This window comes from Echinops telfairi, unplaced genomic scaffold (assembly GCF_000313985.2).
Source record: "Echinops telfairi isolate 266 unplaced genomic scaffold, ASM31398v2 ScPeMD7_443;HRSCAF=831, whole genome shotgun sequence".
Classification (NCBI taxonomy): domain Eukaryota; kingdom Metazoa; phylum Chordata; class Mammalia; order Afrosoricida; family Tenrecidae; genus Echinops; species Echinops telfairi.
The window spans coordinates 8,590,692-8,617,216 of record NW_022104341.1 but is presented as its reverse complement, the minus strand read 5'-3'; the positions used below and the strand labels follow the sequence as shown (position 1 = coordinate 8,617,216).

The window sequence follows — 26,525 nt, the reverse complement described above, 5'->3', positions numbered from 1 at the left end:
GGATGGAACAGTGGACCGTGCTGTTGCTATGAGCCAGGAGTCTACACACACACACACACACACACACACACACACATACACACACACACCGCCTCCGCATAGACAAGAGCTGCCAGGAAAACATCAAGTACGGGTTAAAGATAACCAGAGAAAAAGAGAGGCCGCTGCTCCCCACACTAGGCCACAACAGAACAAGAATACTATTTAATATTTACTAATGCTTTGTCATGCATGAAATGCTTTCGCATGTTTCTGGATCAAACAGGCTGCAGAGAGACTCCATTTATGACAGCTGTGATTTTTCTGAGCACTGTCCCGTGTCCTACTTCCTTTTATTGCTGCCAGGAAACGGTAGTTGAGTTCCCCATACTGACTTAACTGCCAATTTTGAAAGGTTATAGACAATACATTAGATTCAGGGAGAGTTGAGCTGGCTTCAACTCCGGAGATTAATAGGAATAGGTCTGCACCCTGAGTCTCAGCACAGCCTAAGGGCAACAGATCATGCAGGCGTGGACTCCACACCCAGAAACAAGTTCTTCTTCTTTTTCAAATCTGGCCAGGAAAGCCTTCAAAGGAGAGAAATCATAAAGGCTGTTTTCAGAGACGATCATTCCACCCCAAAACAAAAATACCTGTGGGGAGGTCCATACAAAGATTGTTTGTAGATTGATATCGTGGCCATGATGTCACCAAGGCCACCCATTCCCAAAGACACACTTGGATGGGCTTTGGATATCCAGAATATGCCAAAGCAGGGACCGCCACTGTCAAAATACGGCCTTCACATACAGCTCATCCAGGATGGCTTGCCTGCTGGCAGAGTCCTGGTGCCACCGTCATCATCCTGTGCCCCTCCCCGCTTTCATTAGTGCCCTCTCCAGAGAACAAAGAACAGGCGCACCTGGCATGAAAGCCAGGGAAAGGCTATGCGAGCGCAAAGGGCAGCACTGAAACCGTCCTTGTTGAGGCCATGGGGTCGCCTTGTGAGGATGGAACAGTGGACCGTGCTGTTGCTAAGAGCCAGGAGTCCACACAAGGAAGCTTACCGAACAGCCTGCTCTTGGCACAGGCACGCCCGCCGCCAAAGGAGTAAAGCAGAGGAATTCTGCACGAGGGTAATCCCTCCCCTTGTTTTGTTGTCTTCTTCCTTCTGGGGGGGTGGAGAGCATTCTGCAGCTCACCCAACACGATGACCCAACTAGCAATCACTGCTACTAACGGGCACAAGAGGTCACAGTGTGGTTCCACTGAAGTGGGAAAACCTAGTTGCTGCATTGCCGGGGTCTGCAACAGCTTGCCCGGCTCTAAGACAGGGGTTTCAAACTACAGTGTGTGGGCCAATTCCGCTCACAGCCTGCTTTATTGAAGCAGAGCCACACTCAGTCAGGCATGCATTGTCTATGACCGTGTTATAGACAGAGCTATCATGTTACGTTCAGTAGCTGTGACAGAAATCACATAGCGCACAACACTCAAAATATTTACTCTCTCGTCCTTGGCAAAGATTTGCAGGTACCTGCTCTAAGAGCTGACTTGTATATATATATATGCATGTATGTATGTATGTATGTATGTGAGAAGATTCAAACAGATCTCATGATGGACAGGAAGGCTGATGAGGAGGAAGCAGAGGAGAAATAAAGTAAAGGGTGGAGAAGCAGACATTACCACAGCCTTGGTAGCCACTGTAATAGTCACAGTAAGTAGAAGCTGTGTGGGCTGTTACAGAATCCTCCAATTTATCGCCCCATAGATGGTGGAGGAATCTGCATTGGGGCAAAAATATAAGCAGAGCCAATCTTTTCAATTTTATAACAGAATGTGAAATTTGCTGCCAAAGCATTGGTATTATAAACATGAGCCTCTGCTCAGTCAACAACAAAGACCATGTTCTCCTGAGAGACTCATTTTGAACTGGTGTGTAACTCAGCACAGCTGTACTCCTCTAAACCAGCCTGACCAGGTCCTCCCATCGGAGCACCTGTGCGGTCTGCACAGGTAACCACAGCAAAGAACAGCATGTTGAGGGTCAAGGGGAGGGCCACACTGCAGAGTGCCACTGAGGGTGTCAAGAAGAGCCAGTGAGCGGACAGAGGGCCTCCCTTGTGCCATTCATCAACCTCTCAAAACGCTGGCTGTGTCTGGATTTCACGGGGAAACGGACAAGAGGAGAAGCCTTTCTTCTGGGTCTCACCCAAACCAACCTCCCTGACACTGAGTCAATTCCAACTCAATCCCAGTCAGTTCTAATTCAGCGACCATTTAAGGGCAGGATAGAACTTCCACTGTGCGTTTCTAAGGCTGTAGCTCTTTACAGGCGTGAAAGCCTGCCAATAGAAGGTAAGCCACAAGGAATCAGAAATACAGAGGACTGTAAGGAAGTTATAGGTGGACTTGGAGTGTTGCAGACCCTAGAATGGGAGTTTTTGTCAACCTATGTCCACCACCACCCAGAGCAGTGGTTCTCAACCTATGGGTCACGGTCCCTTTGGGGGTCGAATGACCCTCTCAAAGGGGTCACACTTAAGACCATGAGAAAACACATATTTCCGATGGTCGTAGGAACCGAAACACCACTCCTCTATCCATCTCCAGGCAGGTCCGCCCACATGCAGGTACACCACATACAGCTACCCGGCGCGAAGACTGTTACCTACACTACACCATGCTTCAAGACAAAATTTCATTTGTCATTAGAAATAAACCTTTCACAATATATAGTTTTTGTGATTAATCACTATGCTTTAATTGTGTTCAATTTGTAACAATGAAAACACATTCTGCATATCAGATATTTACATTATGACTCATAACAGTAGCAGAATAACAGTGATGAAGTAGCAACGAAAATAATTTTGTGGTTGGGGGGTCACCACCACATGAGAAACTGTATGAAAGGGTCGTGGCATTAGGAAGGTTGAGAACCACTGGCTTAGAGACAAGGTCTCAATGTAAGTAGTATCATGCTACCTTTGAGACAGACCCTACTCATAGTGACCACATAAGACAGAGTTGAACTGCGACACAGAATATCTGAGACGAAATCCTCATCGGAGCAGACAGCCTCATTTTTCGTATGAGCAGTGGCTGGAGGGTTTGAACCACCAACTTTGGGGTTATCATCCCAAAGATTAACCCATTGGACCATCAGGGCTCCTTTCAAGTAGCATATGAGTTACATATTATTCTTTGGTTAGAATCATAAGTATGGTAAGTTAAACACAATTTGAGAGTCACAATTTCATAGCATGAAAATGACCTAAGTAGAATAATCCTGTAAGTTCTATGAAAGTAACATGCCACACTGCCACAAAGAAATGCCTGAAAGGCCAACTCTCAGGTTCACTGACTGTAAAAATGATTTTTTTTAATTAAACTCTTGCATCTGAAAGGTAACTTGGGAAAGAATAACAAATCTATACCATCCACGTGTAAAATAAACCCACTGCCATCCCACTAGACAACTGCAGCTCACAGGGACCCTATACAGGGTTTCAGTGGCTGTACATCTTTATGGATGCGGATACTCTCAACTTCCACCTGTGGAGTAGCAAGCTGGTGGGTTTGAACTGCTGACCTTGAGGGGAACAGCCCCAAACGTATCCGACACCTGCACAAGCACTCCATGACACCCACAAGGAGACATTGAGATATCTAGTACCCTCCACTAGCAGCTTAGTGCGTGTATGTTTAAAAAAGATATTTGCATGTAGGTCTTAAAAAAACTCTAAGCTGTTGGGAGGGGGTAGCAGATGTTTCAGCATCTCCTATCTAAATCTTCTTATGATACGTGGGGAGAGATTCAAGCATGGGCGATTGTGACAGTAAGTCAAACAGGAAGGATCCCATCACTCAAGTGTTTAACTATTGTTTCCTACTTTGAGTAGCCAAATAACAAGTGCTCATTATAAGCAGAGGGGTTGTGGGCTGAGACAACAGCTGTAAATACCACAGTTGGGTAATTTTTGTCCAGACGCATAATCACCATCGCCAGGGGACCTGGGGAGGTGGGAATACCAATTTAGCATAGGGGACAGAAGGTGCCTAGTGCATCAAGTGATACTTAAAGTCTGAAGGGAAAAAGTCCTGTCACCCAGGAGAAAAGGATTTCCTAGGTAGGAAAACCTCCTCGTGAAGGCATGCGTGAGTCTTTGCTAACTCTAGGACCCGAAATCCGCTCAATCTGCCAAGAGCAAACTAACCGATAGGAAAGTGATGGGAGACATGGCCAGTATGAAATCATGCGGACTTGTGTTGGTCCTGGTGGGAATTCTGATGCTGGCTGGAGGGCGGTAAAGAATGCACAAATGTTTTGAAGTAGAGAATCAGACAATCCAATCACTCTGGGTTTTCAGTGGAGAACAGGCTTGGGGGAGGGGGCTAGAGATACAAAAACTACCCTCAGAAGCTGAAGGCATGGACCAACAGGGTGGCAATAAGATTACAGTCAAGGTCAGATTTAATTATGAGAGATGGGTGAAAAATGATTATATATGAAGGTGGAATATACTGCAGGGGCTTCCATCTATTGAAAATTCAGTAATGGGGTTGGATGTGAAAGTTGACTTAGAAATCTCAAGATTACAGTCCTGAAATTCAATCCTTCATGTGTAACTTAGCATGGTTGTATTTAGAAATTAGAATACTTAAACTTCAATTGTCACAGCTCCCTGTTTGTTATATATGCCCAGAGCTTCTAGCTATGCCTGCCAACCAGGCGATTATCAATAAATGGTGGCTGAATGAGCCCAGCTTCCCCTGATAACCCTCTCCCAGTCCCCAGAAAATCTAAGCGATGTCTTTAGGTTAAAGCCAATGATGTTTGATAAAACATAGGGGGACATATGAAATGGGATGAGTAGGCTCATTGGCTTTTCGGCAGAGAGCAGAACGTGAATTTCGTGTTCTTGCCTAGGAAAGCCTGGGTTCGAGGAAGTGCTTTGAAACGCTGTCCCACTGGACCTCGGATGTTTACATCTTTCTTTCTAATCCTGCAACAGGTGTGCATTGAGTGCGTGCAACCTCAGCTTCGTCATGAAAGTGCAAGGGAAGTAAACTAGAAAGAAGCTCAGTGCCTCCTGCAGAATGTCACTCAAGTTTCTTAGCAACTAGACTGCTGTCTCCTTCCCAACCCACCAGGGGACCACTCCTTTTTAGGAGCCCATCAGACAAAGTTCAGAGGCTCCTCCTTCAAATGACTCAAAGGATGAAGTAGCCAATGATGTTACCATGCCGCAAAGTCAATCCTGAACTCTGGAATTAATTCCAGGCCCCATTCTCAGCTTTCTTCTACCATCTGTTTTAGTGTTTAACCCACAAATACCCTGGATAACTGCAATCCGCCATAGTCAGCAGTTCAAAACCACCAGCAGCTCCCCAAGAGAAAGACAGTGCTTTCTACTCCTGTAAACAGTTAGTCTCAGAAACCCACAGGGGGGCTCGCTATGAGTCAGCACTGACTCCTTGGCAGAGAGTTTGGTTTGGGATCCTGGGTTAAGGCTGGCAGTGAAAGGCCACCTAGAGGTGACTTAGGGGAAAGTCCTAATGCTCTAAGTCAGTTACTGCAACCCCCATGAGCACAGTTCCTCCCAGACCCACATGGGGCCACTGAGTCAGAAACGACTTGGCAGCAAGTGGGTTGTGCATTTTTTTTTCTTCTTTGGAAAAGATTTTAATGGCCGGCATGGTATTTTCCCCCCCAGCATGTTATGCATACATATTATTATACTCTGCCTAATAATTAATGATCTAATTATCTAATAACAATATTAATGATGTTAATCATGGTATGCACATTTTTTTCAAAGGGGCCTTTATCCATTCGAGGGAGTGTTGCGAATTATTAGAATTCCAAGAAGAAGGGTCAGGTCTGAGAGAAGAAAGTGCAGGTGAGAGGTCTTTCGGATCCCTTCAGGACACAGGCTGGGTCCCAGGGTGCCACTGTCTTCCTTCCCCGTGGTGGCTTTCACTCCTGCCGTTTGGCTTTTCCTTTCTGATATTGTCCTGTTCACCCCTGCCCCCCACCCCACCCCCCAAACCCTCTTACTCTTTCATTTCATTCCCAGTTCATATGCTACCTACCTTTGACTGATTCCAGAAATATTTAAGGAAATTGTTTGATCCTCTAGATCCTATTCAAGAGAACCAAAAACAGGCCCTGCCTCCAGCTTTAGGTAGTAGGATCTGGGACCACGTGTTTATTTTAGCAGCCTTGCAGAGAAAATGCTACAAGCTAAGATCCTCAACTCGACTGGAAATGCTTTCGTGTTAAACCTGTACAAATGCGCCAAAATGCTCCTGTGACTGCTAGTTCAGGGAGAGGTAAATGGGTATGACAATGCTTATCAATTTAAACCTATATATCTTACAGGAGATTTTGCACAAACGCATTTGGAGCTCAGAGACTGGGAGGAAACACGCCTGCAGTGTCCTAACACTACTTTGAACACTGCTATAGGTGTTCGTGTCTGCATTTTCCATGTCACCGTGAAAGCCAGTGGAAGCTAATAAAAATATCTGCCACCTCTTTCACACGAGATGAAATGGAGAGTGACTGTCCGTGGCAAAAAGCTGCTGGAAATAAGCAAAGCAGAGCACGCCGTCTCTTCAGGATTAAAAGACACTCTTTAGCATAGGGGAGGACAACCGTGGCTTCTGGACAGATGGGGCTCCATCACTGTTTCAACAACCTCAAGGGCAATCAGCCTTGCTAATACACACCCAGCGGTCAAGTGAAAGTCTCCTGGCTACCCTATCCAAGTGGGTCACTGCCGCCTCCTCTTCGGCCAGGCTGTGCTACGGAGGTCTGCCAAGTCCTGGTGTGGTCCACTGCCTCTTTTAAATGCCAGAAGTGGTTGGGGCCTAGGGAGGTCAGAGAGTACTGCTCCCCACAGGAACCAAGAGGCGCAGTCGATGATGAGAGAGGCAGAGATTTAGGTCATCTTGGGGAAGATGATTTCTGTGTACCAGCTACCTCTTGCTTATTGTTTGGTATTCGTGCTTTTCCGTGGTGCCTTTGAATGTTCTAAATTAAGCGTCTTAAAGGTGATTTGCAAAGATTTCAAGTAAAGGTGATCCCATCATTCTATAAACAGCCTATTTGTCATTTTCTGTAAATAGAACTGGCAAGCCTTTCATCAGTCTTAAAATATCACCTCCCTTGATTTCCCGCCACCTTCCCACCGATGCCTCACTTTCCTTTCCAGAATTCCTTAAAGTGACAACCCATCATGCGCCAGGACCAGGAAGGCTCTTGGGGCATGGAGATGCTCAAGAGAGTAAGAGACACCGGTTGGTCTGGGGGCAGACCCACCAGGACTTCTGTCTGCGTGCGTGACTCCGCGATCCTGGGACAGAAGGGCAAAGCTGCACCAGAGGCAAGGACCTCAGCATGGAGACTGAGATTAGGCTGTTTCCTGAGCCGAAGACAGGTAAGATTTATTTTACAAAGTTCACGGTGGGACACTGTCAGGCCCTTCCTGCATAAAGAGCTTCAGAAAACAGGGGAGCGAATCAGCTGATGGAATACCCTGATACTTGAAAAAAATTCTTCTGTGTGTGTGTGTGTGTGTGTGTTCTTCCCTATACATGGTCTAACTTCTGCTTATCAACGCCTTGATTTTGACTTTGGGCAATCCTCAAAAAAGGTACTTTCACCCTCTCACCCACTATATGGGATCCTCAATAGATCTCCGGAGCAAAGATAGTCACAAATAATTACGTCCCCTGGTGGCATAATGGTTATGTGCTGGGCTCCTAACCCCAAGGTCAGCAGTTCAAAACCACTTTCGTTGTTGGGGGAAGGCAGGGCTTTCCACTCTTGTAAAGAATTCACCTCAGAAACTCTCGGGACAGTTCTACTCTTCCCTACAGGGTCGCTATGTCCCCACGGGCTCTGTGGCAGTGAGCTTGGTTCTGATTATTGACATGTAGCCTTGATAGCCCTATGGGATGGTTCCACTCTGTCCGGCAGGCTCGCCACGAGTTGAAAAGGTGGCAGCAAAGAGGTTCTTGAGAGGCGGAGGCAGCGTGATCCAGTGGAAGAATCCCAGCCCTCCGCATGGGAGACTTGCGCCCCAGAATCACTCGTCCACCAAGCACATCCATCACTCACCCACCAGCGGAGGCCTGTGAGGACTGTTATGACGCTAAACGGATTTTAGCAAAGTTTCTGAACTAAGACAAACAAGAGGGAAGACCAGGCAATCTATTTCCAATAAAACCAACCAATGAAAACTCTATTGATCATCATGGTCCAATCCCACTGTGCATGGGATCCCCAGAGCTGGGGGCTGACATACAGCAACTACAACAACGTTTAATCCCAGTGCTGAGGCACTTGGGAAATATCCAAAGATTAAGAATCACAGCCTCTATGTAAGTGCTACAGACAACTTCCCTATGGTGGAATAATTTAAAGTGATGAAAAGTGAGGAGGTCACTTTGAGGACTAGGCGCACCTGAACCAAACCAACGCATTTTTAATCCCCTCATATACATATGACGGTTGGAAGGGGAAAAACTGACGCATTTGAACTATGGTGTTGGTAAAGACTATTTAAAGTACCATGGACTGCCAAAAACAAAGAAATCTGTCTTGGAAAAAGTATAGTCAGATGCCCCTTAGAAGCAAAGGTGGTGAGATTCCATCTCCTGGACTTCGGACACGTCATCAGGAGAGTCCAGTCCCTGGAGAAGGACAGCGTATTTGGTAAAGCGGAGGGTCAGTGGAAAAGAGGAAGACCCCCAGTGCGCTGGACTGGCACAGCCTCTCAATGGGCTCAGGCAGAAGAACGACCATGCGGAGGGCACAGGCTGGCGCTGTGTTCACCCCTGTTGCACGTAGATCCTCCGTGAGGTGGGACCCGCTCAAGAGCACCGGAAGCAACAGCAGCAGCATATTTCTATAAGTTTCTATAGGTCTATATACTGCCTGGCAGTGACTGCTCAGTGCCCAAACCTACCCACTCCTGCCTTCTTCTAGGGAAGAGATCCTCAATTCCAAGCCAGGCACACTCCTGCCTGGCATACAGGTTTTCATGTGGAACCATGAAAAAGTTCATTTAAAAATTCCCTTTAAATCCATTTTTCCATGAACGTTTTAAAGGACCCCCTCCCCACTGCCATATCTCCTAAGCTCCCCTGCAGCCATCTAAGTAAGGCTGGTCAATACTACATGGGTGACATCTCTACAAATGATCCTGACACAAAAAAGATCACCCCGGGCTGTCAGCAGTGCCGCGGTGAGAGCTGGAGCTCCGGTAGCCATCTACGGAAGAAGCCGCATGCAAGCTGAGCAATCTGGTCCCTGGTGATGCTCCAAAGAGCCCGCGCTCTCTGTGATGGCCCTGGAACAAAACACTAACTGCCAAATCTATCATGCAGGCCAAGGAGCCCGGGAATTTAAAAAAAAAAAGTTTTAATATTAACCTTATTTTCCCCTTCCTCAGCTTGCCTTCACTCATCTTAGATTTATAACTGAACAGAACCAAATGAAGGAGGAGCATAGCATCGTTCCCACAAGGGCGAGGGCTCCAGATCAACTCTCTCTTTGCCCATGAACACCATCTCCTGCATACTGTCACTCCAATTCCACTGGCTGAACACCCCATACTGGCCATCCCTTGGAGCTTCCGGAGAGAGCAGCCTGTGTTTAGGACAGGAGTCCAGCATAGTGCAAGTGGTTGCTGTGCTCACGGCTAACCTGAAAGTTGGTAGGGGGAGAGCACCCTGAGGTGCCATGGAAGAAAAGCTTAGCAATCTACTTCCAACAACCATCTGCCATTAAGAACCCTACGGAGCACCGTCCCGAGGCTAAATCCACCAGGTTGGATTGTCTTGGTGACATTGCCCAGTGCTCATCAGAGACCTCAGGTGTCACAGCCATCCTGGGTACAGACCCAGGGGCTCCCCGTAGGAAAGTAACTCATGGTGTGAAGGGCAAAACCACCAATCCCTTTTCTTTAATTATTAGCCTAACAGCAGAGCATATGGGTTATTTTGATTTTGTAAGCACCCAATCCCAATACAGAACAGTATGAACAATAATAGATAACACTTATTGATTCATACTATGTATCAGTTATTATACTATTTGAATAGCACTCTGGCTGATATATATATAGATATCAATCATGTGGAGTTCAAAATAAATAATGTTATACCGATGAGGAAACCACAGTTGTAAGAATTTAAGACTATATAGCTTATAGCTAGTTCACAGCAATGAATCCTGAATTATCCATAAGCCTGAAAATCTTTCTCTTACATGCTTCTACCTCCAGCAATTAAGTAAAACAATTTAAAAGACTATTTGTTTTTCTCTCTTCAGAACTGTAATAAAACATTCAAATGCTACCTCAGTTTTATATTAACATTAGCGTTCCTTAAATATAAGCGAAACAAACAACATTCCACAGCTTTGTTCCACAATGGGTTGATAACAGTAAACCGCAAATGGAGCAGTTACACAACGTGTGTTTTCCTACATAATTCCACCTTTCGCCAACAGTTTTCCTCTGCATGTGACCTGTGCGCCTTCGTAGCCAGGGTCACCATGCGCCGTTCAATCTGTCAACACCCCAATGACAAAGGAATGCCTGTAATGACATGCTTCTGCGTAATTAAATCTCTGTAGGCCATTCCTTTTGAAACCAGTCTGATTTATTTCCACCTCTGGGGTGGACTTCTCTTCAATAAAAAGGAAGCAGACTGGAAGCAAGCAGACCCTGAAAGCACACATTGAATATGCCAAGCTGTTTAGCCAGGGTACACACAATAAATGAGTTAAGAATACACAGACAGAAGAAATCAATCTCTCAATAAAATTAAGGTAAATGCCCCTACATATATATTTGTGCACGCATGCGTATTCCTGTATAATTTAAAGATAGACAAGAGGAGGCTTGAAAAATTTGTGGATAATATCCATTATCTTTTCATTCCAATTTTCCAGTTTTACAAGCTGCTCATGTGTGTATGTATACACACAGTGTGTGTGTGTGTGTATGGATACACACACTCATATGGATATGCATATTTGAATATGTATGATAATGTGTATAGGTATACATAAAGATAATGTGTGTGTATATTTCAACAATGATATGTGTGTGTGCATGTGCATATAAAAGATAATGGTACGTTTCCACAAGCTTGTGAGTCTGTATATGTACACATTTGCACGTATATGTATATACCTGCCAGTGGCTGCAACAATGGGCTCTGACTAAGAACAAGTGTGAGGACGGCGCAGTAAAGCGCAGTGTTTTGTTTTGTCGTACAACGAGTTGCTATGAGTTAGAAACGACTCCAGGGCACCTAATCTCATGAAAGCTTATCATTAGACTCAGGAATATTTTCTTGCTGAAAACTAAAGATTAAACGAGGCTGTGAGAATGAAGTCACACGGAAGCTTAGAGCTCCCTCTTTCTTCCTCTTGAAGAAATTCACCAAAGCCCCGCTCCGAGGAGAGCGAAGCTATCAGATGGGCTCATCAGCCTCGTGCTCAGAGCTGGCCCCCCTGCAAGGGAGTACATTTACTGGTGGCTCACTATTCATAGGTGGCTTAAGCAGAGGGGAGGCAAGCACTGTTCAAAGCAGAAATACTCACAGAGCCATGTCAAACTGTTCCAGCCATTTTTTCTTCAAGTCTTTTGTTTTGCAATAAAATTCTAAGCCATTTTGTCCTTGGATATGGATGAGGTAGAAACCATAAGACCACTGTTAAAAATGAAAATGATTTGTGTCAATATGTATCATGAATTAACAGCATCCATTTATGCCCTCAAATCCATCTTAATTATACCAAAAAAACCCTGTAACACTGTCAGCAAACAAACTATGTCCAATCTACCGTATTACTGTCATCAATGCCATGCCTACAATCAATTCTACTGCCAAGTGCAGGGCTCTGTCTTGATCATGAAGGCATTAGAGATGCTCCGCTCCACTGCGGCATTGCCCAGTTACGTCTCAGAGGGTCGTCCCTACTCAATCTCTAGACACAAAACCATCTGAATTGGTAAGCTCACTTTTCCTCCCTAGTCAATGTCATGACTAAGGTACAGCATCTAACACCAAGGTCTCACCTTTTTAGTCTCCTTATCAGTGGTAGGGTTGTTGGCTATCTTGTACTGCTGAAGATCTATTATCTCCTTCATTTCATAGTTGTCACCTTTTCGTTTACACACGATCACTGCCAAGTCAAATAGGAATATATGCCTGGGAAGACAGAGAGGGGGAGACTGAATGATGGGAAGTGGTCTGGCAGCTGGTAGGTTTATTTTTCCCCCCTGGGACAATTTAATTTAACCAACCACTTGCTTTTTCTTTTCAGTGAAAGACAAAAAAAAAACACAGTGCTGCTCACTGAAAAGAATGTGATAGTTGAGGCTATAGAACTAGGTGTGTCTTGGTACCAAACCAACCAACCAACCCACCAATTACTGTCCAGTCCATCCCCACTCCTGGTGGTCCAGAGCTGAAAATGAACTGTTTCAATGGTTTGCTGGAGGATGAGTTCAAATGGAGGCAGATAGACCACCCCGACTTTTTTCTGCCGCCTCCCCAGGTGGGCTCCAGCCAGGACTCTAGTGATTAGTAGCAAAGTGCTAATGAATCGCCTCACTGTTTGTACTGGTTTCCTTATTTACAAAATCACCATAAAAATCCATGTGCATACAGAGCAGTGCCCAAGGAACAATAGAGCTAACCCATAAAGCTTTGTTCAGGAGTGATTCTTGGGGTGTGGTTTTTAAAATGCTAAATTTACATGGCAATAAAGTTAACTATAACACCCACTCTCCTGGGATGTTACTGAATCATCAGCATCTATGAGAGGACTGAAGTTAGCTCATTTCACAAGCCTGACACACTCTCAGCCCTGTGACCATCCCTGCGAAGGCAGGCATCACCATCATCTTCATTTTACTGAGCTGGACAGACGTTGGACAATTTGCTCAAAAGGCACACTCTTGGTGAAGGCCAGGGCAGGGCTCACCCCCAGATCCAACTGCCAGGAGGTTGCTCTGACTTAGAGGCCACTTGGAGAGAAACTGAGCAGTGCATGGACAAAAAGTACAGTAGAGAAGTTATGGTTAAGATGTAATGTTGATATTTCTCTCTTTTTGTCGTAAAGCAGTGAAATTCAGGAAAGGAAGCCTACCTTAAGACCCTATTATCGGTATTTTGATCTTTCCACAAACTCTCAGTGACCAATATGCGTATGCTTTTGTACACAATGATAATGATGCTGCAGATAACCATTCCCATAGGTCTCCCACTGGAATCACTTTCAAAGCCGCTTGCTCTCTGAGACGCGGCTTAATGGAGGTATGATTTCTGGGAGCAATCTGGAGCCAGGGCATCGGAGTGGAAACAAGAGTTGATGCTGCCCCCTGCTGGCTGACCAGCTCGTCTTCAAAAATTCCAGATAATGCCCATCTCTGCCACAAAGGCGGTTGCTGTTGGTTGCAAAATTAACTACATCTATGAGAGGGTTTCAAAATCCAGAGGAAAATGGAATGAAAGGATAATGCAATTTTCCCATGAACTTTTTGAAGCTCTCCTATAAATATATAATGGGTATTTGTTGTTACCCTCTATTGAATCGATTCTGAACAGTTAGATTCTTCAACTACCTAAGGACCCTAGTGGCCCTGGAGGTTAAGTATTCCCACAAGGGCAGCGGTTCAAACCCACAAGCACCTCTGAGGAAGAAGGGTGAGGCTGTCTGTTCCCACAGAAATGTACAGTCTTGGAAACTAAGAGGCAGTTCTACTTTATCCTGCAGGCTCCTTCCCCATGAATCAGAATGGACTCCTGGCAGTCGATTTGGGGGGTTGTTGCTGGTTTGTTGTTGTTGTTGTTGTTGTTGCTGTATTTTTATAGGCTCTTCAAGGCTATGGCCTTTTGTAAGTACCGTATATACTCGAGTATACGCCGACCCGACTATCAGCTGAGGCACCTAATTTTACCACAAAAACTGCATTACAAATGTGCTGGAAAACTCAGCTTATACACAAGTATATACATCACCCAGTCTGTGCAACGTCTGAGGCGGCTCTGGGTGAGCACACACAGGCAGCCTGTTGGGGAGTAAGGGGACACTTCACCGCGTGCGTGCGTCGCTTAGGAACTCCACGGCCAAAAGGCACCAGCTAGACAGACAGTGTATGGTCAGAGGCACCTCCCAGTGCACACCTGCCAATTTCAGTCAAGAGAATCTCACTACCAGAGCCCCATTCAGCCTTCTCTATAAGGCCATTTTCTACTCTGCTATTTTAATATGCAGACCAAAACATCAGACCCGTGTTTTCGTTTTCCGAGTAGGGGTTTGTTGTTACTTGATGTCTATTTTTATTCTAGTATACACTTTTTCAGCCTTGAGAGTCTTTCCTGGATATGCCGTGTCCTTCTGGAGGGCTTGAACGGCCGATAGGTGTCCTCACAGCGAGCGATCGGAAAGCAGTATGCCCAAGTTAGAAAGTGTCAGGGAGCACAGGTGGCTCTGTCCTCTCACCTTCTTCTCACTTTCCTCTCTTTGGTCCCGGACAAACCGTTAGGTAGTAACATAGGGGGTTGTTCTCTCCATGCCTAGGGGTCCCTACACGAGGTTGGAAGGCAATACAGGCTAAAGGGCGCATGCCAATTCAGGCCCAGAGGCAGGAGTGGGCGGTGCACCTAGGTGGGCCCAAGCTAGGCCAGGTGGCTTAAATCAGCCAATGGGGTCAGCCAGTACCATTGACCATGCTTCCCAGTGGAAGACCCTAAAAGTCGTAACCTGGAGACCATCGCCCTCTTTTCTCCTCTGGGCTGGGCCGTTCTCTCTCTCTCTATCTCTCTCTCTCTCTCTCTCTCTCTCTCTCTCTCTCTCTCTCTCTCTCTCTCTCTCTCCTCTCTCTCCTCTCTCTCCCCACCCCCACGCCCCACCCCAGGTCTCTACATGTGAGGGTGCCTGAGTTCAATTTACTGTATTGCCCCAAACTGCTTCTATCCTTTATAAAAACCCACTGGGATCACAAACGAGGCTTTGGTATGAATTCTTTCCTGTGTGAAGCCAAGGACCGAGGGATTTCTCAACCCGAGAAGTCTAACAAAACTGTTGTAAGGTTTTCTCAAACTTCTGATATCCCCAAAGCCAACCAAGTCTGTTGCTGACAAGTCAATTCCCACTTTGAGCAATCCTCGTGGGCAGAGCAGCCGAACCCCATACCCAGCCCACGAGGGAGCGCCTCAGCCTCCTCCCAGGGAGCGCAGTGGGTCAGCTGTCAGCTAACAGCCCTGTGCTTAGGCACTGCCCAGCAGGGTTCCTGGGCTGTGGAAGGAAGACTACTGATTTGCTCACCTGTCCTGCTTCGTATGCTTGTCCAGAGTGGTTATGCGGATTTCACCATCTCCCTGAGGTCTTCCAAAAAGCAAAACTGGTTGGTTCTAAAAACAAAACACAAAAATGTGCAGATCTGAGTTTGGCATAAGCACATCTATACAGATAAATGCTAGGGCAGAGGAGAGCATATGCATTCATCTTTGTATAACCTTAATGAGGAAGCTCGCTGCCCAAAGAACAAACTGCTGGGAAGAACCCATCGCACGAGGTTGACAGGGACTACACTGCAGGGGAAGGAACGTGGCACTGCCCCGGCCCTCTGGGGTCATACTGGAAGAACAGAATTATGAGTGCACAAGTGCCAGGAAGGGAAGGATTAGGAGGCGTGCACAGCAAGGGGTCTACTCTGCCCTACAGGACTGGGAATGGCTTCCCTGACCTAAGTCTCAAAAATGAAAACTTGCAACTTATTGGTTAAAAACAATGAACAATTTCAGGGAGCCAACCCAAACAAATGGAGTTAATGAATACCTACATGGCCACGTTTTAAGGGAATAAAAAAAATTTATTGAAAACCTATCACTGACATTCTAATAAAGGAGACAGACATGTAATCAACTGTGCTTCAAGAAAGCATAAGAATCAATGTGGAAACAGCTGTCTGTCCAGGCAAGGTGTTATGGAATTACAAAAAGATTAAGGAAGGGAAATGATGTTCCTTGATCTTGAGGGAACTGGGTAGGGAACAATGAAAAGTCATTCCAGGCTCTGAGGAGGTGAAGTTCAGAAGGAGAATTATGCAAAGGCATGGCAGTTTAAAGAGCATAAACCACAGGAGGGCAACTACAATATAAAGCATGTGGGTGGTTACAGAGGGTGCCTGTCAGATCACTGAGGGGCTCAGAGCACATCCTGAGGAACACGGGCTCAACCCTGAAGACAACAGAAAATGTTCACAAGTTAGAGAAAGAGTAAGCTGGAAAATGTACCTTTTGGAAACGCAACCGCATGAGGACACTGCTATTTCTACAAGATGGGGATGATGGGGTTCTGACGTGAGGAAGTGGTTGTAAGAGCAAGAGCAGGAGAGAGCATTAAGGCTGCGCTGGCAAAAACTTAGACTCAGGCCTGCCTTTATCTCCATCATCACGGCCAAGAGTTAAGTCACCATCACCACGCTCTCTCAACGGTTTGCAACTGCGTCTGCCTGTTTAAAAGATCTTCTTGGAATGTGAATCAGATGGTGGCATGCCCTGATTAAAACAACAACTTCCACTCGCGTCCCATAGCAGTCATAATACAAACTCCACTCCACATGTGGACACACAGGGCTATAGTGTGTAGTTCCCCTCGGCACACGCCACCCTCCTCTGGCTCTCACTCTCCAGCCTCCTTTCCCTTCTGACTTCTGGAATACACCTGGCTCTCGCCTGCCCCTGGGCATTGCACTTTGGTCTGTCTTCCCCTGGATCTGTGTGTGTCTTGCTTCTTCGCAGCCATTGAGTCCCAGTTCAAATGACAAATGGCTCAGAGGACTTCTTCGAACCATCTTATTAAACAAAGACATTCCATGATTAGCCTCTGATAAGTACCGACCTTACAGCACTAAGCTCAACATGGCATTTTTAGCTCCTTTTTAACTGCCTACTCACCCCCAGAACCATCTCCTTCATAGTTACAGCCCTGGCACCAAGCCTGTGTCCCACCTGTAGCAATCCCCTGGTAAACAGATGCAACAGGAACACAGGAGCCGGGGCCAGCCGAGAGTATGCATGTGGGTCAGTGAAGGCCAAGACAAAAGTGGACCCTACGCTTCGAGCTTAGACTTCTGGGAGAAGAGGGACAGAGCTACTGGGGTGAGAAGGACAAGGGACAGACAAGAGGACCATCGGGAAGTCATGTCGATGCCCCAAAAGTGTGAGTGGCACATTAGCCTCGGAACAATGGAAAGCTGATGGTAAAATAATGGCTAGGATGCGCTCGGGTTGGGGATGGGGGGAGTTGGATGGAAGGATAATCACATACCAGGTTTTCTATAGATAGCTGAAACTGTTTAATCTCACGCAAGGTCTCGTTGTCCCTTTTCACTTCGTTCACATATTGTGCCAGGTCCTGCAGAGCAACGAGAAGAGGGCGACAAGAGGGCGTGCTGAGAAGGAGTGGAAAGCAGAAACACGCCACTCGTTACCTTAGCAGTAACCACTGCCATCGTCTCTTTTCAATGGGAATAAAATGAACATTCAGTCCGTCAAAACTGCTTCTCAGAGGCACTTTAAAATTGTCCGAAGGCAGCTGGGAACACCGAAGGGTGACCACCTACCACAGTCCAGAGACGAGCCAGGAAGGGTGCTGCTGCTTACGGGGGCAAACGTGCCACCATGCAGGGCAATAACGGCCCGCTGGATCAGAAGGATGTACACTCTAAATGCATTCAGACCTGGAGAGTTACATTTCCACGCGGGCTAGGACAGGGCAATTGTGAAGGATTAACAGGGGGGACAGTCCCCGCAAATGAGACAACAGGTCTGGCAAGGGCTATTGTGTGCAGCCACTTGGTCCCTCAGCTACTGAGAGCGGTCACCCAAGGAAGCCTGCTGGGCTGTAAAGGGGGGGCGGGGCGGGGGGGACTGTGAGAAACTAAGGGGCCTGGCAGTGAATTAAAGTCAACAACGAGCAGCCCCGCGGGCCAAGTCTCTTTTCTCCATGTCTCTTCAATGTCTACTTTGCATTGTCTTCTGATATTTGAGGACACATGAGCGGATCATTCCCTACTGTAACTAGCGACTTTTGTTACGTGGGCGTCAGATTTTCCTGGGTTTTTATTGGGGTGTTTTCTTGAGCTTTTTGTTTTTTCTCTCCCCTCTGGTGGGGCTGCAGCAGTTGGCACAGAAGTCTGAGAAACGCAGGTCCTACTTGTGTTCTAATGGAAACCTGACTCTTCGTAGGATGGGCCGGTAAATGGCTTGTTTAGAAACTAGAAACTTCATGACTTTTTAATAATAACAAATTAGTGCATGATGTTTCCTGATAATGGTGCTAAAATCCGTCTAACAGCACTGCTAACACAGACACACACAGACGCACATGCACATCCTATGGACACTGGGCTGATTCCTTCTCATAGCTACCCTGTGGGGCAGAGTGAAACTGCCTCTATGGCGGTTCTCAACCTGGGGGTCGAACGACCCTTTCACAGGGGTCACCCAATTCAGCACAGTACCAAACTTACAGCTATGAAGTAGCAACAAAAATAATGTTATGGTTGGGGGGTCACCACAACATGAGGAACTGTATGAAAGGGTCGCAGCATGAGGAAGGTTGAGAACCACTGCTCTAAGGTTTCTGAGGCTGTAAATCTTCCTTCCTTGGATTAGCTGGTGGGTTCGAACTGCTGACCTTGATGTTAGTAGCCCAATGTACCACCTACTATGCCACCAGAAATTGCTATAGGCTGACAAATGAGTAAGTGTGTACTACTCTGAACAAGGGAGAAAAACTCAGTTTTCTCCTCCTGCAAAGAGTTACAGTTTTGGAAACCCACCAGGGCTCACTAGAGTCAGCACGGACCCCATGGCAGTGCGTTTGGTTGGGTTTACTCTGAGCAAAGTCCCTTCAGCATTTGGTTTGCAAGAACAAATACTGTATTTCACATTGTCATGGGTACACAGTATTTCAAGGTCCTTTTGTTCAGTATAACATGAAAATTGGGTAATGGTTCATGATATTTCATAATTACCTAAAGATAAAACCGCAAACGGGATTCACTTAGACTGACGTCCACCATCCCCAGTGTTAAGTCTGACGAGAATCCTCGTCTAAGGAAAGTAACTCAGACCTAGCTTTCCAAAGTCACTGACGGACTCTTGTTCACCCAGCCAAGAGTTTTCACAAAAAGAGGCGAAATAAGACCATCATATGAAATAATTTTGATGGTCATGAGAGTGGTCACATTTATACAAAAGCTATTTAACAGACTCCTTTGTTGTGTGTGTGTTTTTACTAACTTAATTAAAACTGCACCAAGATACCTATTTCAATAACAAATACCCAGCTCTCCCAACCAAAACCACAATTATTCATGTTTACTATGTTCCTACCTATCACAGAGTCATGCATATTAGCAATGTAAATTCTTCCATTCATAGGCAAGAACCGAGAATATAAACAGTGACTGGTGCATTAGCCTTACCTTCATTGCATCAAGAGCAAGTTTCAGATTTGCCTTCTCGGTGGAATCAGTGGTATGTTTAACCAGTTCCTATTTTAAAAGATAAAAGTCTTAATACTGCTTTCATTTGATTAAAATCCAGACAGAAGAAAATACTTTTCTAAAAAGTAAAACATTTTATTCATTGAATAACGTGATTTAAAAGAATATTTTCATAGAAAGTGTCAAATAACTGCAAGACTGGATACCAACAGAACATGAAACAATACTCTGGACCATTTTGTTCCAAAGATGAATCTGAATCCTATCTCCCACACTGCACTAACAGAGCTTCCCAAGTGCCAGGAAAGAGCCCCTACTTGCCAAGTGAGCGGATATATTTGACGAACTATCACACTTGGTCTCCTGATAGCTTTGGGTTCCGGTGACCACCCTGTCCTCTGGTTTAAGGGCATCTCCAGCTGCTGTGTGTTGTGCTCGGTTACTCATTGATCCATGCTGTTTGTTCTCTTCCCGCCTCTTTCATAGGTCTCGCTTTTCATCTGCACCTGAGGACGTTCTTGTGGCCTGGATTTTCATCTTTGTCCATGTTTTTTCAAATCCCAACTTTACACATTCTAAAAAGCCCATCGCCACCACTGCTAGAATGCTACCTGTCACCTGATGGGGCAGTCCCATGGGCTCACGTGATCTGAATTCAGCAACCCTGCCCCACCTCTCTCTTTACTTCATCCTAACAATCGATACCCTATTAATCCAACATTGCCCACAAACAGCAAAAGGAACTCCAGTCTGTAATCCCATTAGGCAGACTGCTTTCTCTCCTTGCCCTTCCCTCGGCTATTGTCAACCTCTTGTTCATCCTTCGAAGCCCAAGTCAAGAACCACTTGTCTGTGAAAGTTTCCATTAGGGAGAACTCTAGACCTGCCCACAACCTCCTCCTAAACTCCAAAACACAAACCAACTCCAGGGCCACGGAGCTAAATCCAATTCATCAGATCCTGTAGGACAGCGAAGAAAGGCCCCTGGGAGGTTCCCGTGGGAAAAGAAAGCCCGTCTTTCTCCCACTTGCCTGATGGGTTCAAATTGCTTGACCTTGTGGTTTGTAGCCAAACATATCTCCTAATAATGCAGGCCTTCATTTGTACCAACTTTGACTTCCTACCTACGTATCACATTACATTAGAAATAGTATCTTTCATTTTCTCTTCCCATCTAAACGGGCTTCATCAGACAGGGGCTTCGTCACATGAGCAGTAATTCTGGGCTTGGAACCAGGGAACCACACACACATCCACACACACCGCCACGGAGGCCTTTCTGATTCACGACACCCCCATGAATTACAATCCCGAAATGCTCCACAGAGTGTTCGTGGCTCTCATCTTTATGGACGTGGGTCAGCAGATCTCTCTTCCTGAGCCCCTCCAGGTGGGCTCACACTGCCAGCCTGTGGGTTAAGCAGTGGAATGCAAACTGGATGTGTCACCCAGGCACCTCAGCTCAGGGAGGCCACTCAAAACTGCGCCGAGTTCAACGCCATGGATGCTTCTAGCTGTGACCAGATGACCCGACATTGGACCACATGTGCAGCACACGTATCGAATTTTTATTCTCTCTCTCTCTCTCATTTCTGCTTCTCAATCAAATATGGTGGGGGGGAAATGAGGAGCTGATGGCAGGGGCTTAAGTGGAGAGCAAATGTTTTGAGAATGATGAGGGCAATGAATGTACAAATGTGCTTTACACAATTGATATATGTATGGATTGTGAGGAGTCATATGAGCCCCTAATAAAACGATTAAAAAATTAAATATGGTAAAATACTCAAATTTCAAATTCCTCAGTACAAAAGATGCTCATTTTTAAAATCTGTGATTTCAAATCATCAGGTATTTTCTTTTTTTTCCTAATCAGTTTATTGGGGGCTCATACGACTCCTATCACAATCCATACATACACCAATTGTGTAAAGCACATTTGTACATTCATTGCCCTCGTCATTCTCAAAACATTTCCTCTCCACTTAAGCCCCCAGCATCAGGTCCTCATTTTTCCCCTCCCTCCCCGCTCCCCCTCCCTCATGGACCCTTGATAATTTATAAGTTATTATTCTGTCATATCTTGCCCTGTCTGACGTCTCCCTTCACCCACTTTCTGTTGTCCGTCCCCCAGGGAGGTCACATATAGATCCTTGTAATTGGTTCCCTCTTTCCTACCCACTCTCCCACTACCCTTCCAGTATCGCCACTCACACCACTGGTCCTGAAGGGATCATCCACCCTGGATTCCCTGTGTTTCCAGTTCCTATCTGTACCGGTGTACATCCTCTGGTCTAGCCAGACTTGCAAGGTAGAATTTGGATCATGATAATGGGGGGGGGGGGGGAGCATTTAGGAACTAGAGGAAAGTTGTATTTTTCATCATTGCTACATCACACCCTGTCTGGCTCGTCTCCTCCCCAAGACCCCTCTGCAAGGGGCTCTCCAGTGGTCTACAAATGGGCTTTGGGTCTCCACTCCGCACTCCCCCCATCATTCACTATGGGAAGAATGTTTGTTCTGATGATGCCTTATACCTTCATCAGGTATTTTCAAAGGTGATTCCTCCACTACAGAAAATATTTAAATGCATAACCACATTTGTTTGACAAATTCCAGACAGTAAATAAATGAATTTTACTTTGGCACAATTTTGAGATAAAAACCATTTCTAGAATTTTTATCTATTGTGCAGCTCAAAATAAAAAGTCTTATTTTAACAAGTCATCAAAGAGAACTAAATTTAAAAGATGAAGCAAACAAAGGAATAAGGGGGGTTGGAGTTAGCCGATTTTCTAAAAAGTGCAGTCATATTTTATACTTTGAAAGTCTTTTAAAAGATCTTTGTAAAATAGATATTTTTTAAAAAGATACCTTTTATGTTCTCCAAATCAATATCTGACTATACAAAAGTTATGAAATATTATCTTATTTTGGATATGTTTTCAGTTCCAAGATTTCTCAGAAACAGATTGCTTGAGTCTTCCTTATTATTTTTTCATAAAATCCAATTTGATTAAGGCGGTGTGAGTTTAGGTCTCATAAATGTTTCAATGCATTTTAAGAAATAATCAGGGTTTGAATTTTTCTGATTTCTCAGTAGAACAAAAATAGAGACAAGTCATAACCCTGTGGCTACAGTTGAAGAAATTTAATAGACTGGCATGTGTCACTTACGGCACACAATGTGTTCTGTGAAAGGGATGCTCCGTGATTTGGATGTTGTGGGAACACAATAGTACATGCTTAGCAAACAGACATAGTGAGCAATAGCATTCGCTGATTTGCCACTTCAGTGTGGATTAATAACCCTTTGTTTCACTTCTAGATTGATGCTTCTCCCTCACCGCTTGCTGCTGCTGTGACTAACGGTGGTTATGCATTATTTAGGAGCCACAATGCACTTCACAATACTATAAGGGGGCTTCAAAAAGGGCATGAACAAATCAAATAAAAAGATAATGGAATTTTTCCAGAAACTTTTGAAGTCCTCCTACTCAAATCAGATGCTACAAGAGATTTGAAGCTGCTGCCTATGAGTTGAAGCATACACTGTTACATGGTAACCATTATTTGTAAATAGTTTGAGTTCATAATAGAAAGTACAGGATAGTACATAAGCCAGGGGTTGTCAAGTATAGGTGTCATAGGTTACATATGCATTGCATGCTGAAAGAACACTTGTTTTACATTAAAGAGGCATGAGCTAGATGCACTGTGAAAGAGAAAGTGTCACACTCCTTCAGGTCACCTGCTCGACGTCCCTTCCTCTGGTGGGGATTTCTGAACCCTATCACCATCTTAGGGGGTCAAGGATGCACATGCAGTCAGACAGCGCCCAAACGGATGTTGTCCCAAGCCACTGACTGTACAAAATGTACAAAGCACAAGAGACTCAAAATTATATTTCACATCCGAGGTGGATCTTGTATGAATGACATTTCACGAGCATCAGCAGAGCTGACAGACTAATACAGTAAGACACTTCTGTGGAGCAGAACTAATAAGTCTCCTGGCACAGCTATCAAATTAAATTTATATGACTCTCCACCCTCATTAGAGGACTAACTGTGGAAACCATACGCTTTGTGGGTTTAAACAAGAATCACTTCAAAATAAAGGTAGCCTTATTATATTTTAAATACCAGCAAGCAACACAGAATGCGGCACAATATCTTTAGCTTATTGTTATAAGGCAAAGGTCTATGATGTATTGCCACAAAATGATACTATATATGATTACGACTAGCGAGAGACGAGTTTGTTGAAGGGATATTGTTATTGATTGTGTCTTATTTTTAATGTTGTTTTTGTATTGTTTTGTTTTGTTTTGAGCCAACCCTGTTGCAAGGACACAACATGTGACTTTGTGGCAGGTATGGAATCACTTTGCTACAAGGAGGAAGCAATCCCCAATTGTTCTGTTGGTTCCCCACTGAGCTAGTAATGATTCAGGAGCAGATGGCAGGAGGGCCCACACAAAGGGTTTCTGAAACACAGCTGCTGCTCGGTGGTTGCTCATTGAGTAACGAAAGAGGCCAATGGGCTTCAGCTGCATACCTGGAGAAGAAGGTGATACTTCAGCACGCGTTGCATGGGGACCACAAGCAAATCTCGAAGAGTGAACTTCCCATTATTCGCTCTTTTGGAACATTCCTAATAAAACATTTAAAAAAAAAAAAAACCTGCTCATTTTCTCTGACAAGTCATAAAGCAAACATTTGAAAACACAAAGGCTATCATGGAATTATTGTGATTATACAAGGACTTAATCCAGAAGGAAGGGCCATCAATTGAAAAACAAACAAACGAAAACACAGTAGTAGCCTTTCCTTTGCAAATATGAACCAATCAACAGATTTTAGAGTGAAAATCTGTCTCCACCGCACAAACGGGGTCCTCAGCTTTCCCTTACAGCACCACTTCCCCTTTGGGCATAAGGGCCAGGCATGGAGAGCAAGCCCCTGCCCGTCATACTGGCCATGCACTTTCCCACCTCCAGCCTTGGTGGCTCACTGGGTTCTCTCCAATGTCCATGTGCTTTGTCCAGTTGCCAACAAGATCCATCCCAGTCCTCAAGAGCTATGTACTTCTCGGCTTCCAGTAATAATCTCAATACAACTTTCCCCCTCTCCTTACACTCCTCAGAAGTGGATGTTTGTTTAACCAATATTTGTTGAACACAATGAAACTGAAGGTTTGGCTCTGAAACTTTGCTGAAGTGTAAAGTTACCACAGTGGTCCAAGTTTTGAAAAAGCCTCCCGTTTTATTTGTTAATCTCATACTCTTCTTTCTTAAAAACTGGCTTAAATATAGCATTGATTTGTTCACTCTTTCTGTAACAGCCACAACACAGAAAAGGCAGCTCTCAATTTGAAGCGTCAATGCCTAAATTGAAATCAGCTTTCTCCTGGCTGTGTGTGACCTTGGACAAGTTACTGTTCAGGTTTTATGGTCTCACGTGTATCTGTAGCGTGGTTCAAAACAATACAAGGAAATGCCCGGTGAGTATTATTACTACCAATAAACCTCATCAACCCCAAATCTTCAGCTAAATGACATCTCAGAACAAGGGATTTCCCAGACCATGGAGGGGGACTACTCAAGGAAACAGTTTGTTTCTACTTTACCCGCACTCAGCTCTCTGGGCACAGTAAAGACTATATAATTAGGGGCTGCAAAACAAACAGCATTAGCTCTAACGATGGGGTACTTAGTGAGTGTGCTTTAACACAGATCTTAGGCAAGAAGAACTGGGGGCGCATCCTGGCATATTCAGTCAGGTCGTAAGAAAGGTCGTTATTTCAACTTTCTTCTTCAGATCGTAGAGCATCTGATCTCAAGGCTCAAGCAAGAGGTTAAATTAGTATTGTAATGAATGGGTTTGATCATCACAGCTGTGTTTTTTTAACTCTTTGGAACTGAGGTTTATCCTAGCATAAGGTTAGGAGACTGTGAAGAAAACAAAAACATAATACACGTATACCATCCCCTTTGTTAGATGATGGAAATTACTATAAATTGTGTGTGTGTGTGTTCTAAGTTGTAGGCTTTGAAAGTAAAGAATGCAACTAGCATGGCTTACATTAGCTACAGTGAGGGGGCTAAGATCAATGTTAATTGTTTACTAGCATTGATAATAAGGAGCCCTGGTGGCATAGTGAATTACACACTGGACTGCTAATCATAACATCAAGAATTCGAAACTACCAGCTGCTGCACTGGGAAAAGATGAGGCTTTCTACTCCCGTAAAGAGTGAGTCTCCAAAACCCACAGAGGCAATTCTACTCTGTCGTGAAGGGTCACTAGGAGTCAGAATCCACTCAATGGCAATGAGTTTGGATTTGGGTTTGCGTATTGTTAGGTAAAGAGGTAGAAGTAATTTTCCCCCAAATACCCAGTCACTTGCTTCCCGTAACCTCCAATCCTGAGGAAAATAACATCTGTGGGGTGGATCCAGGCTGATAAGGCAACATAAAGAGACTCCAATACCCTTTGCTGTGTTCTCTTGGTTGCACCGGGGAGAAATGAAAGATAAAAATCAACAAGAATGAAAACAACTACAAGCCAGAAGACACGAGAAGCAAGGCGACAGCGTGGATAAGACCATGTTTCCTTTAGCCGGCCGGGGTCTGCAGAAGGCAGTTCCAGCAAAGATTGCCGCACTGCTGTTGTTGCTGCGGTCCGGTGCTCTCCCCTCATTTCCCACTCATAGTGACCGATGCCCAACAGAAAGCGCTGCTGTGCCTTCTCCACGCGCATTGCCATGTCTGAGAGCTTCGCTGCAGCCACTGCGCCGTCCTCTCCCGGAGGACAATCTCCTCTCGCTCCAATCCGCTTCCTCACCCAGCACGGCCTGTCCTTTCCCAAGGACCGCTCGCTCCTGATGCCGTGTCCAAAGTATGTAGGATGTGGCCTCCCCATTCTTCCTTCCAAGGAGCATTCTGGCTGCATTCCTTACAAGACAGATTTGCCTGGTTCC

General features: G+C 45.2%; 1 protein-coding gene across 1 annotated transcript in view; it reads right to left on the bottom strand.

The window, feature by feature from the left end:
* Nucleotides 1-26,525, bottom strand: part of VAV3 (vav guanine nucleotide exchange factor 3) — a 417,371-nt gene that overhangs the window by 187,791 nt on the left and 203,055 nt on the right. The window contains exons 11-16 of the mRNA XM_045292020.1: nucleotides 24,102-24,197; nucleotides 19,521-19,589; nucleotides 17,357-17,443; nucleotides 15,350-15,435; nucleotides 12,093-12,225; nucleotides 11,615-11,724 (exon numbers count right to left, since the gene is read on the bottom strand). Coding sequence (XP_045147955.1) covers nucleotides 11,615-11,724; nucleotides 12,093-12,225; nucleotides 15,350-15,435; nucleotides 17,357-17,443; nucleotides 19,521-19,589; nucleotides 24,102-24,197 — 581 coding nt within the window. The remainder of the gene's footprint in view (nucleotides 1-11,614; nucleotides 11,725-12,092; nucleotides 12,226-15,349; nucleotides 15,436-17,356; nucleotides 17,444-19,520; nucleotides 19,590-24,101; nucleotides 24,198-26,525) is intronic.